General features: G+C 61.0%; 5 protein-coding genes across 5 annotated transcripts; 3 read left to right on the top strand and 2 right to left on the bottom strand.

Annotated features, from left to right (window-relative positions):
• Nucleotides 1-320: 320 nt before the first annotated feature.
• Nucleotides 321-1,736, top strand: THITE_128347 (uncharacterized protein; the record flags this gene model as incomplete). The annotated part of the gene is made up of 2 exons (XM_003653455.1): nucleotides 321-1,093; nucleotides 1,245-1,736. The coding sequence occupies 2 exons, from the start codon at nucleotides 321-323 to the stop codon at nucleotides 1,579-1,581; spliced, it is 1,110 nt and encodes a 369-aa protein (XP_003653503.1). The 3' UTR covers nucleotides 1,582-1,736.
• Nucleotides 1,737-3,271: 1,535 nt separating this feature from the next.
• THITE_151326 (uncharacterized protein) lies at nucleotides 3,272-4,528 on the bottom strand (the record flags this gene model as incomplete). The annotated part of the gene is made up of 1 exon (XM_003653454.1): nucleotides 3,272-4,528. One exon carries the CDS (start codon nucleotides 4,526-4,528, stop codon nucleotides 3,272-3,274), a length of 1,257 nt encoding a protein of 418 aa, XP_003653502.1.
• A 1,043-nt stretch (nucleotides 4,529-5,571) lies between these two features.
• THITE_2129105 (uncharacterized protein) lies at nucleotides 5,572-6,253 on the top strand (the record flags this gene model as incomplete). Its single annotated transcript, XM_003653453.1, has 3 exons — nucleotides 5,572-5,707; nucleotides 5,766-5,863; nucleotides 5,939-6,253. 3 exons carry the CDS (start codon nucleotides 5,572-5,574, stop codon nucleotides 6,251-6,253), a joined length of 549 nt encoding a protein of 182 aa, XP_003653501.1.
• A 5-nt stretch (nucleotides 6,254-6,258) lies between these two features.
• Nucleotides 6,259-8,942, bottom strand: THITE_2115989 (uncharacterized protein). Its single transcript, XM_003653452.1, has 6 exons — nucleotides 8,425-8,942; nucleotides 8,163-8,353; nucleotides 7,948-8,108; nucleotides 7,773-7,884; nucleotides 6,738-7,720; nucleotides 6,259-6,673 (listed from the first exon to the last, which is right to left on the bottom strand). Exons 1-6 carry the CDS (start codon nucleotides 8,853-8,855, stop codon nucleotides 6,593-6,595), a joined length of 1,959 nt encoding a protein of 652 aa, XP_003653500.1. The 5' UTR covers nucleotides 8,856-8,942; the 3' UTR covers nucleotides 6,259-6,592.
• Nucleotides 8,943-9,868: 926 nt separating this feature from the next.
• On the top strand, nucleotides 9,869-11,186 carry THITE_54120 (uncharacterized protein; the record flags this gene model as incomplete). Its single annotated transcript, XM_003653451.1, has 2 exons — nucleotides 9,869-10,524; nucleotides 10,611-11,186. The coding sequence occupies 2 exons, from the start codon at nucleotides 9,869-9,871 to the stop codon at nucleotides 10,828-10,830; spliced, it is 876 nt and encodes a 291-aa protein (XP_003653499.1). The 3' UTR covers nucleotides 10,831-11,186.
• Nucleotides 11,187-11,200: the final 14 nt, after the last annotated feature.

The raw sequence follows: 11,200 nt of genomic DNA, 5'->3' as shown, positions 1-11,200 counted from the left end.
CTGACCCCACCAGCCCGCAGCCCGACAGCCCGACAGCCCAACGCAACCAGGAACTCCGGGTGTTGAGGCCCGGGACAAGCGGCCCTCGCAATTTTTTTGGCCTTGCTTCTCTCTGGCCGTCTTTGACATTCATTACTCCCTAAAGCAGCCTGCTCCAGAACACAAAAGTGATCATGGATTCTCCATCTCGCTCCCGACCCCCGCCGGACCCATACCCCGGTCCACCAGCCACCACCACCGGTCCCTACTCATCCGCGCCACCGCCTCCAACATCCGGCCCTGACAGACCTCAGTACAACCCTCCCCCGGGTAACACCCCCATGTCTTCCGCTCTCCCCTACCGCCCCGCACCCGCCGTTCAGCCATCCTCCACCGCCGCCACCGGTTCAGGTCCCGGCCCCGGCCTCGGCCCCTCCGCAGTTGCGCCGCCCTTCTACAACCCCCCTCCGCCGCCCAGCACAGCCAGCACCCTCGCCTACGCACCACCAGTTCCCATCCCCGAACCCGTCCCCGGCCAGTACCAAACCTACCCCAATCCCAATTCCAACCCCAACCCCAATCCCAACCCGGCTTACTTCCCTCCACAACCACCGCCACCAGCAGCAACAACAGTAACAACAGTAACAACAGCAGCGAGGCCTGGCCTCGCCGCGACCCGTTCCGCCGCCGAGTCGGCGCTGAGGGAGCTGGCGGCGCTGCAGCGGCAGCGGGCCATGGTTGTTGCTGGTGCGCACGGTTCTTACCCCGGTCCCGGTCAGCAGGGGCCTGGTCAGCGTGCCGGTCAGGGTACCGGCGGCGGCGCCGGCGAGGGCGTCGGCGCGGGCGTGGGCGCGGTGAACGGCGCGGCGGCTGGGACGGCTGGTGCTGGTGCTGGTGTCGGTCAGGGTGGGAAGCCCGGTCTGAGGACTTCGGGGCAGGGTCGGGGTCAGGGGCAGGCGGGCCAGGAGCAGTTGGCGGGTGACGTTGAGGAGCGGGTGCGGGTGCAGACGGGGTTGGTACTAGGCGAGCTGGGGCGGTTGGTCGAGAGTGTGAGGGAGATTGCGAGGCGGGCCGAGGGGGAGCGGTGGCGGCGGGTTTTGGTTGGGGGGGTTATGTAAGTCCTTTTTTTCCTTCTCTTCTTTCGCGTTTGCCTTTTGCTCTGGTGTTGCGATTTGAGTGAAATCGAGCACCGCTTGTTACGGGGTTGTTCAGGCATGGCGAAAGCGCGACAACATGGCTATGCCCCCGTGCTAACTTCCCCCAAGCGCTTCTGTCATCCCCCTCGTCAAGAGGCTCTTCCGCCGGCCGAGGGACGAGGACGAGTCGGCCAACCGGACCGAGTACGCCTTCAGGAAGAGCAGGGGCCTCATCTCGCGCATCCTGGCCTCGACCCGCCGCCCGGGCCTCGGCACGCTGGCCTTCTTCGTGTTTGCCGTGCTGTACATCTTCCAGAACGAGGTCTCGCTGCGCGTGGCCAGGACCGTGCGGAGGCGCCTGCGGCGGCTCGTCGCCAAGGTCGAGCAGGGCCGTGAGGCGCTCACCGACGACGACGTGAAGATGCTCAGGGGGTGGAGGTGGAGAGTGCTGACCTGGAGCGAGTGACCGGCGATTATGCAAAGGCCTGGTGACGGTGAGGTTCGGGCTGAAATTGGGTCGGGCGGGCACCAGAGCGCGGGACATCTGCTGAGTCTGTACCTCGAGACACTCTCATGATGATGTAAATGACCAGTCACCCGCCTATCTACTAGACATTGGATATTGGTTACGGCAACACGGATGAATCTTATACTTATAGTCGCTGCTACAAGGCCCACAACGGTCTCTTTCCCGTATTCCTCCTGTTCAACTCCGTCTTTTTACCCTTTACGCTGCTCGCCCTTCTCCTGTTCAACCGACGATGCTGAGTTAATTGAGGCAGAGACTCGGAACGAGGGCCAAGGTTGGTAAGGCGACACGATCACGATGCATAGGTCCATGCCGAAATACGGCCAGTGACAGAAGGATATTGACGGAAAATTGGTAGTATCGTAATCCGGAGCAGTCTTAGAGACAATGGCGAAGCACATAGGACGTGAGCTCGGGCATAGTCAACGTATGAGCGAGGTTGGGTCAGCCAAGTACGAGCAACACTCGAGCTTCAAAGCATGCTTGAATTCTCTAACTCTTCCAGGTTCGCCAGCGAGCCGATGGTGATGCTGCCTGTTAACGTTACTATGAATGCCCCGGATACCAAAATGTCCTATCAACGCAACATAGACAGCGAATGGTGATCCCAGAAAGGATGCTGCTTCCTCTCCATGTCGGTGCAATCAGTGCTGAAACCCCCGGTTTCAATTCATGCGGGATTCACGTTTGCGGATGGCCGCCTCTCTCATTTGCTTCTCGAGAAGTTCGCAGTACTTCTCGAAGTGCTCGAAGGCCTTCTCGCTGGCTTCCCTGCTTCTTCCCCTCCCTTCAGCCACTCTTCGTCCATAGTACCACATGTTCTCCAGGGAAGCTGCAAGCCTGTACTTGATGCCGTGCTCTGATAAGAAGGATATCCGGTAGTGCCGGCTGTCTTCGTAACGTTTCCTGTTTATTCTCATCGCCTCCCTGAGCCGGTCGGGATCAACGGTACAGTCGTGGCAGCACCCAGGGTATTCCACACTGTATGAGGGTTCCTTCGTAATGTTTTGGCAAGGGGACAATCTCCAAGCCTTGACTCCGAGTCTGTCTCTCCGCCGTTCTAGACCTGCCTGGTCGCAGAAGCGCAGGACTGGTGGCCGTATTTCTCGGCCATGCCTGGTGCCCCTCTCCGTGCCGCAGCAAACCCACTGGATGGTGGCTTGAACGCACATGGCGTTGAAACATCGGGGAAGCGTTGACCTAGCCGATGGTTGTGAGCGGGCACGAATGAACCGATGATTGCCTATTTAGTACCTCAACTTTGATCGGTGCGCTTGCTCGTGTTTGAAGACGTTCGCTGCTTGATCCCGCTACCCCTAATACACTCCGCCTGGCTGCCCTCCGCACGGCATGCGTGGGTTCTTATACCTGGAAAGGTGCCGTGCCCGTAGCCTCCCCCTCCCGTGGGACCAAGAGGATATCAATCACCACGCCCTATTTAGAGCCAGTAGAGGGGTGGATGCCAACTGACGGTAGTGCAAACTAGATCAGCTGCGTCTCCCAGACAAAGATACTAGGGAAACCCATTGCTCCAGCTGCGCAAAACCAAGTTCCACCAATGACGAACATAACTAACCAACTCATAAAGACCCCATTCCTTATATCGACGACACGCAAACCCTCTGTGTCACCCCCCGCCGTCCGCGCAGGCACCGAACGTCACATCTTCCGACGCGCCTATAAGCGAGTCAGCACCCTCCTCCCCAGCCAACACACCGCCATCCCCCATGACACTCCCTCGACTGTCCTCGCGCAAGGAAACCATCGGATACCCTGCCAGCTGGCCCGCCGCCGTCAAGCCATGCCGCTCAAGAGGGGGAAATTCCTGCCTCATCCCGGCCCCACGCCCGTCGGGCTGGCCGGACAGCGAGGAGGGCATGAAGCCCGGCTGGGCGGCCATAAACTGTGGCGGCGGCTGGCCGCCGTGTCCGCGGAAGCTGAACAGCGGACTGATGCCCGCGGAGGGCAGGAAGGCGGGGGAGTACTGGCTCGGCAGTGGCGGGACGGAGAACAGCGGCACGGGCTCGGGCTCGAACAGGGTCGAAGGAAAGTGCGGCTGCTGAGGGAAGCTGAGGAACGGCGCGGGTGGTGGTTGTCTCGAGAGCAGATCGCGCGCTAGTAAAGGGTGGAGTGCTCCCGCGGATACTAGGGGGCTGTTGTGGATGGCCTCGTCCGGGTCGCCGACCAGGGCGGTGCAGCTCCGATGCTCCGCTGCTGCCGGCGGAGAAGACTGCGCAGGTGGGCTTGGACCCGCTGCTGCCCAGGGTTGTGTCGTCGTCATCTGCTCTTCCTCTTCTCCTTCTCCTTGCGCCGCTCGGCACCCGGCTCGCGGACTGGCGGCGCCCCCTCGCTCGGCCTCCTCCCTCAGCTGCTCCGCCTCGGCGTTGATGTGCCTGAGCAGGCGCTCGCGCAGGCGCTCCAGCACGGCGTAGTCGAGCGGCTTGGCGTCGCTGCCGACGATGGCGGTGCCGAGCAGCTCGAGGGCGGCGCCGGTGCAGAAGATCTTGACCTTCCAGGCCTGCAGGCGCTCGGCCTCCATGCGGTCGGCGCACTTGGCGACCATCTCGAAGGCGCGGGCCATCTTGTCGCGGTAGCGGAGGCGCAGCAGCGCGCCGACGCCCGCGTCGCGCAGCCGCGCGTCCATGGCCTGGCACTCGTCGTTGAGGTCCATCGCGTTCAGCCACTGCAGCTTGTGCTCCGGGCACTTGATCGGCAGCCGGAAGAAGTCGTTGCACTCGTGCGGCTGCCGCACCTCGCAGCTCGGGAACGGCTCGCGGATCGTGTCGGGCCGCCCGCGCGCGCAGAACTTGACGATCGGCGGCTCGTCCGTCGGCTTGTACTGCATGTCGCAGCACGAGAACTTGATGATCGGGTAGAGGCACATCGCTCCGTGGCCACCTCTTCGTGTGTAGCGACGCGTGGGTTGATCAGGAGACGGACGACGGACGTTTATGAGGGGATGCGAGAGAGACACCGCAGGAAAGGGGGCAAGGAGGTAAAAAGGATGTTGGGCCTTGTGTTCTCCCCGTGCTAGTTCAGATTCATCTAAAACCGTCTGAAGGGTCGTACAGGCGACCCTGGTGTCACCGCGTTCAGGAAGCTCCCCCGCTGGCCGTGGTTGCTCCGAACTGTCAAGAACCGGCTGGCCGCATATGCGAGCTCCATGGGCTATGCACAAGGGGGCGCAGTGGTCAGGGGCATCCAGGTGGGAGATGTGATCGTGCAACCGTAGGTTGTGTCAGCCATTGAGCGGTTGCTAACCACATCGCGATGGGTATTCCTCAGCACCGCAAAGGGACGGATGATGGTAAGGCTGCCCGTCTTGCTCTGATTCTCCTCCGCTGAGCTATACCGTGTTATTGCGACGCGCGATCGGCGAGGGTCGCAGTAGAGGGAATCCAAGTGCAGCCGTCTGGCTAGTCAGCGTCTCCATTTGGCGCGTTCAATGACAACGACTCTTCGCCGTTACACACGGTCCACGAGACTGGCGGGGCACATCGAGTTCTCGGTCTGGACGCCCCTCGCAGAGCGCGGATGTGCTCGACGCTAGCTTTCGCCAATGGCAGTGGGCCTGCCGCTACATCACGAGCTGCGCACCCAACGCACCTATCCCGTCGACAGTGGTAGGGCCGTCTTGCCATCAGTTGCCAGATGTGACGGCCATAGGCGAGGAACCTGAAAGCTGCGCGTACCTGCTGCGCCGGGTGGGGAGCCCTTCCGGGGGGCCATCGCAGATTAGTGCTTGTACTACATCAGTACCGGTGTTACTGGGGGACACACAGACGGACAGGTAATATGTCTGCGCAGTGTTCTGGAAACCGTGCCGCCAGTGTATGAAGGGAGCTCCGCATGGCCACAGCCCAGCAAGGGCCCAAGACACGCCAGGCCCGAACTCGAAGTGCCGGGCTGCTTGCGGCTCGATGAGACATGCAGGCTGATACACGTTGCCTCCAGTCGAGATCCCTTCTCCTGTTGCAGTCTTCCTCACAATTCACCTCCGGCGACCAATCCCAGTGCGACGCAACCGTTGCGCAAGCACAGTCAGATATCGAAACGACCGACGGTACAGGACTGAGGGGCCTCAGGGGAGCCTCAACTGTACATGACCCCGTCCTGTGCAGCGACGACCTCGGCACCGGAGAACGAGAAGTGGCCCTTCTTGTCCACCGTCGTGGCCTGTGGCGCCCCACTGCAGCGGCTCGAGACACGCCATCGCGTCGTACGGCACGGAGTGACAAGCAGCTGAGATGGCCGCGCTACAGCTCCCCGCCATCGGCATGACGCCCTAGCATAGCCGTCGCGAGCAAGAAGCCAGCAGGAACACGACCATGGTGGCGCCGTCCTCGCCAACATGCAAGTAGACCTCGACGAAGACGAGGAAGATGCTGTGCGAGACGAGCTAGTGCAGCAGGCCGGAGATGGCCAGCAACATGATCGACTAGCGGTGCGGCAGTTGGAGGAAAGATTCGGAGCGCTGCGCGCCGGCCGGCGGCGACGACACGCGAATGCCTTTGCGGTGCCGCGGAGCTGGCGTAGCCGTCCCACTTGGGGCCACCGATATGGACGGGAACGGGCCGTTGGGGGTGAAGTAAATACAGAATCGACATGATCGCCTGCGGGATGTTGGCCATGACGACGTTTATAAAAAAAAAAAAAAAAAAAAAGCTAAAGCTGATCGCGTCGCATGAGTAGGTAGGTATTCCACCAAACATTCGGGCGCAACAACCTGCTAATTGAAAGGCTGGGCAGCTTTGGCAGGGACGTGTAATCCAGAATTTGAAGAAGGCCGCCGAACCCAGAAACAACCGAAGCATGGCAGTCGCCCAAGCTGATGAGGCGATGTCAGGGGGCTCCAAGCCAAAGAAGCTCCATTCAAGAAGTGTCTAATCCGTAACGCCCTGCAAGGCTTACTTGACAACGCGGAGAGTATCACGCCCTGATTCGTAACTCAGCTCTTCTCCTTGTCCTCCTTGAGCGAGACTATGCGGTTGAGCACGATCTTGTCATCTGTGCTGTCCGAGTCCACGGCCTACGGAGCGTTAGCGTTAGCAAACACTCAACCAAACAGAGACACAAAACGCCATTAAACTTACGAAGTACGCGACGCGCATGCCCTGGAAGCGTACCGACTCGGGGCCGCCCTTGTGCTGCTTATCCTCGCCCGCTGCCTCAGGCCAGGGAGCGCGCGCCCGGACCTCGTCGAAGCCCGACTCGATCACCGCGTTCGGGTAGACCACCTCGCTCTCCGGGTTGATGTCGTTGAGGTAGCCGCCCTCGGCCGCCGCCGGGTTGTCCGATTTGAACAGCGGGTTGTAGAGGCGCACCTCGCACTTCCGCGAGCCGGAGCCCTCGCCGGCCGGGACCCATTGGATGAAAGTCTTGGGCTTCTTGGTCTCGCGGTCAAAGACGGCGCGGACCTCGGTGACCTTGCCCGTCGCCTCGTCCTTGGTGAAGCTGGTGGCTTTGATCGGGAACGGCGCCTGGAGCAGGCCGACCGTCTTGCCCGGCGCGAGGCGGAAGTAGTCCTTGCTGTCGACCTCGCGGAAGTCGGACCGGTCGATGTAGACCGTCTTGGTGAATTTGATCTTGTGGTCGCCCATCGCCGGGTTCTTAGGCGAGAAAGGCGCAGTAACTTCCGTCCCGTCGAACTCGTCGGCGTCTTCGATAACCACAGGCACAGGGTCGAGCACCAGCATCAACCTGGGCACTGTCCGCTCAAGGTATCGCCGGATGGTTTGCTCAAACCGGGTGACCTGGATAATGCTGTTGGATGTCGTGACACCAAGCTCGTTAACGAATTCGAGGATGGCGCCGGGAGGCACACCTCTCCGGCGCACGGCAATCAAGGTGTAGAGGCGTGGGTCATCCCAGCCCCGGACAATCTTCTTGTCCACCAGCTCCTTCAACTTGCGTTTGGAGAGCACCGCGCCAGAGATGCTGAGCCGGCCGTACTCACGCTGCATCGGCTGGAACTCGACCAGCTGCTTGTTCAGCCATTCATAGGAAGTTCTGCTCAGGAAGAATTCGGTCGTGCAGAGGGAGTGCGTGATGCCCTCGAAGCTGTCACACAAGCAGTCTAGCAGGGGTCAGCAACTGTCCACTGTTCCGAGTAGGAAAGGGATACTTGCGAGTGAAGTCGTAGGAAGGATAGATTTTCCACTTGGAGCCAGTCCTATGGTGCGGCTTGTCGAGCACGCGGTATGCGGCAAGGTCCCACATTTGGGGGTTGCCATCGGTGATCTGGGGGCGGGTATAAGTCAGCCGAGGAATTCAGGGCTACCTATGCCAGATCGGAAAACGTACGTCCTGCTTCATGCGCAAGAAAGCTTCCCTCGGCTTGTACTTGCCGTCGCGCATGTCGCGAAACTTCTGAAGGTTCTCCTCCACCGACTGCTCGGCGTGCTTGCACCGGTAGCGCGGGCTGGTCCCCTTCTCCCCCCCGCGCTGCAGCTTGATCTCCTCGTCTGTGGCGCGTCAGTCTTTGCCGGAGCAGCATGGCAGTCCAGCCACCAACGCACCTCCACAGTGGCAGACGTAAGCTTTACCGAGCCCGATGAGCTTCTCGGCTAGCTCGTATAGCCTATCGAAATTGTCACTCGAGTACGTGACCTTGTAGGGCTCGAACCCGAGCCAGCGCACCATCTCCTCGATGGCTGTGAAGTAGATCTCCTCTTCGGCCTCGGGGTTGGTGTCGTCAAATCTCAAATAGCTGGAGCCCCGCCAATGGTCAGGCCGTGTGACCTCAATCAATCCTCGCTGTGGTGGGGGTTCGACACGTACCACTTTCCGCCATGATACCGGGCAAACCCGAAGTTGACCGCGATGGCCTTGGCGTGGCCGATATGGAGGAAGCCGTTCGGCTCTGGTGGGAACCGTGTAAACACGGGCTTGACGGGACGCTCGTTGTAGACGTCGTTGAGGAAGCCTTGCTTGAACATGGCATCCGGATCGAGAGGCCCCTCTTCGGCCTTTTCCTTGGGCTTTTTGGTCGTTGCAGCGTCCTGGGCAGCCTTCGGCGCTGCCGAGGTGTCGTTCGCATCCTTGTTCTTCTCCTTGAGCGCCTTCTTTGCGCGCTTCGCCAGGCGCTTCTTCAGCTCTCCCTTGGACACCCACTCCCCGGTTTCCTCGTCGAGCTGGAGCTTTGCCCCGTTGTCAGCCGGCGCGTCACCGAGCTGCAGCTTGGCAGCGGCGTCTGCTACGGCGTCCGGCATTGTCTCCTGAAAGGGTTGTTCGTTGCTTGTCACCCGTCGTTGAGGGACGCCTCGCCTCCTGCTCGAGAGACGATGGACGATTGTGCCGAGGCCTTAAAAAAAATTGTCAAGCTTGGGAATTCGGTCGAAGTCTTGGATGTCTTGTACTAGGCGAATGCACTTTTTCGCCAACTCGTCACAAACTCGAGCGATGGAAATCGCGTAGTCCTTCCCAAGCTACACAGGGTCTGGGTGAGTCAAGCCCGCTTGCGGTTGGGCCCGGCAAAATTATTGGAGGGGCACAGAGAACAAGCAGGGAGGGGCAAGCGGGCAACAGCCCACACGACAGGGGTTGGTCTCAGGCACTCAGCGTCAGATAACCGGGAACATTACGAGCGATAAGATAAGATAGGAAACAGCGAGGTGAGGCTGTGCCGGGGTTGGACTGCTTTTTGGTGCCTGGAAGCTGCACGAAAAAAGTCCAGACCACTCGGCGTCCCGTTTTCGGGCTTGACAGGCCTTACTGGCACGATATCATTCGCGGACATTGATTCTCGACCTTTCCACCTGAGTGCAGCCCGTGGCCCGTTGCGAGCCGTGAGAATGCTTCTCATACCGAATCGATGCATTGAGTGGATTTCCATGGCAAACAGCAGCTAAAAGTTGCTGAGGACAATTAATTGAGCGGGAGCAGCCAACCTCCAACCCCGCCTTCTCAAAGGTCTCATCCACAGCCGACCCGGGGTCCCATCACTCGGGCCGTCTTCTTGCATCACATTAACTGCACCCCCGGGCCGCTCCGAGTCCATATTGCCCGCTGCTGGTGCATGAAGACGCCAGCTGCTACTTGGCAACAGCCGGCGGACCCTTTCCCCCGGTACGATACCAACAACCCCGCAGAGCACACGACTGCGACTTTCGTATTTCCTCCGTCTTAACCCCACATCGACATCATCCTCCGACTGACTGCATCAAAACCAACAACCGGCCCAGCACCCCGCTCGCACATGTTTCTTCGCAAAATGGCCGCCAGAATGCCCCGGCTCGCGAGTTCCGACATCCCCTCCCTCTCCCTCCTCTACAAGCTGCGCAAGCTCTCCCCGGCGCCGCCCGACACCCCGCTGCCGACGACCCTTCTCGGCCCGAACGGCACGTCCCTCCCGGCGCCGTCCAAGTTCCTCAACGACCGCGTGGCGCTCTTCCGCGGCGACATCACGACGCTGGCGATCGACGCGATCGTCAATGCGGCCAACCGCTCGCTGCTCGGCGGCGGCGGCGTCGACGGCGCAATCCACCGGGCCGCCGGCCCGGGCCTGTATGACGAGTGCCGCACGCTGGGCGGCTGCGCGACCGGCTCGGCCAAGATGACGAACGGCTACGACCTGCCGTGCCGGAAGGTGATCCACGCGGTGGGGCCCATCTACGACCCGTTCGCGCACGAGAAGAGCGAGCGGCTGCTGACGGGGTGCTACACGCGGTCGCTGGAGCTGGCGGTCGAGGGCGGGTGCCGCAGCGTGGCCTTCAGCGCCATCAGCACGGGCGTGTACGGGTATCCGAGCCGGGACGCGGCGCCGGCGGCGCTGAGCGCGATCCGCCAGTTCCTGCTCGGCCCGCGCGGCGGGGCGATCGACAAGGTGGTGATCGTGACGTACGAGATGAAGGACGTGGATGCGTACAACGAGTGTATTCCGTACGCCCCCCCTCTGCCTCTGCCTTGCTTTCTTGTTCCCCCCAGTTACCTTCGTCACTAACAGACCCGCTCCCCCTCCACACCAGGCTCTACTTCCCGCCCGTCCCGGAAGACGAGGACAGCAGCCCCAGCCACGACGGCGAGACCGCCGCCGACGGAGACGAGGCGCGCTCGGCAACAAGAGCCAAGCTCGACGCCGAAGCCGCAGCCGTGGCCAGCGAGCTGCCCAGCGCACCGACATCCGACCCGTCCGGCCCGTCCGACCCCGGCCACGCCGGCAAGAAGCAGAAACAGCGGGAGGAGTAAACAAGCCGGGATTGTAACTGAATCGCACATCTTGACCCGACATGACGACGAGGGGATAGAGGCGCTAGACAGGACAGGCGGTGGCAGCTTGCAAAACCCACGGGGCATTTTCCTCGCTTCGACGGCGTTTCGGATGGAGTGAAAAGGAAACAATGGATGGATGGGTCGGGCACCAGTCGGGGAACTAGGTAGGAAGGACTTACAAGGTCAAAGGAACATGGAGGCATGATATCCCGGAGGCCATGGAAGGTATAAACCAGGACAGGATGGACGGTATACTACAGGGTGGATCTGGCTCAGTTTCCTAGCTACCTGATAGTTAGCACTCCATTATGACTCCATGTGCGTTGCTTGATACCAGTAGGCTTGT

This window comes from Thermothielavioides terrestris, chromosome 2 (assembly GCF_000226115.1).
Source record: "Thermothielavioides terrestris NRRL 8126 chromosome 2, complete sequence".
In the NCBI taxonomy this organism is placed as follows: domain Eukaryota; kingdom Fungi; phylum Ascomycota; class Sordariomycetes; order Sordariales; family Chaetomiaceae; genus Thermothielavioides; species Thermothielavioides terrestris.
This window is presented reverse-complemented; position numbering and strand designations above follow the sequence as displayed.

What these genes read in the sequence shown, in the direction of transcription:
- THITE_2115989 (XM_003653452.1), bottom strand. Translation starts at nt 8,855, where the DNA reads ATGCCGGACGCCGTAGCAGACGCCGCTGCCAAGCTGCAGCTCGGTGAC. An exon ending in TCCTTCCTACGACTTCACTC is followed by an intron (nt 7,721 to 7,772) that starts GCAAGTATCCCT and finishes GACCCCTGCTAG; the next exon opens with ACTGCTTGTGTGACAGCTTC. An exon ending in GCATGCGCGTCGCGTACTTC is followed by an intron (nt 6,674 to 6,737) that starts GTAAGTTTAATG and finishes AACGCTCCGTAG; the next exon opens with GCCGTGGACTCGGACAGCAC.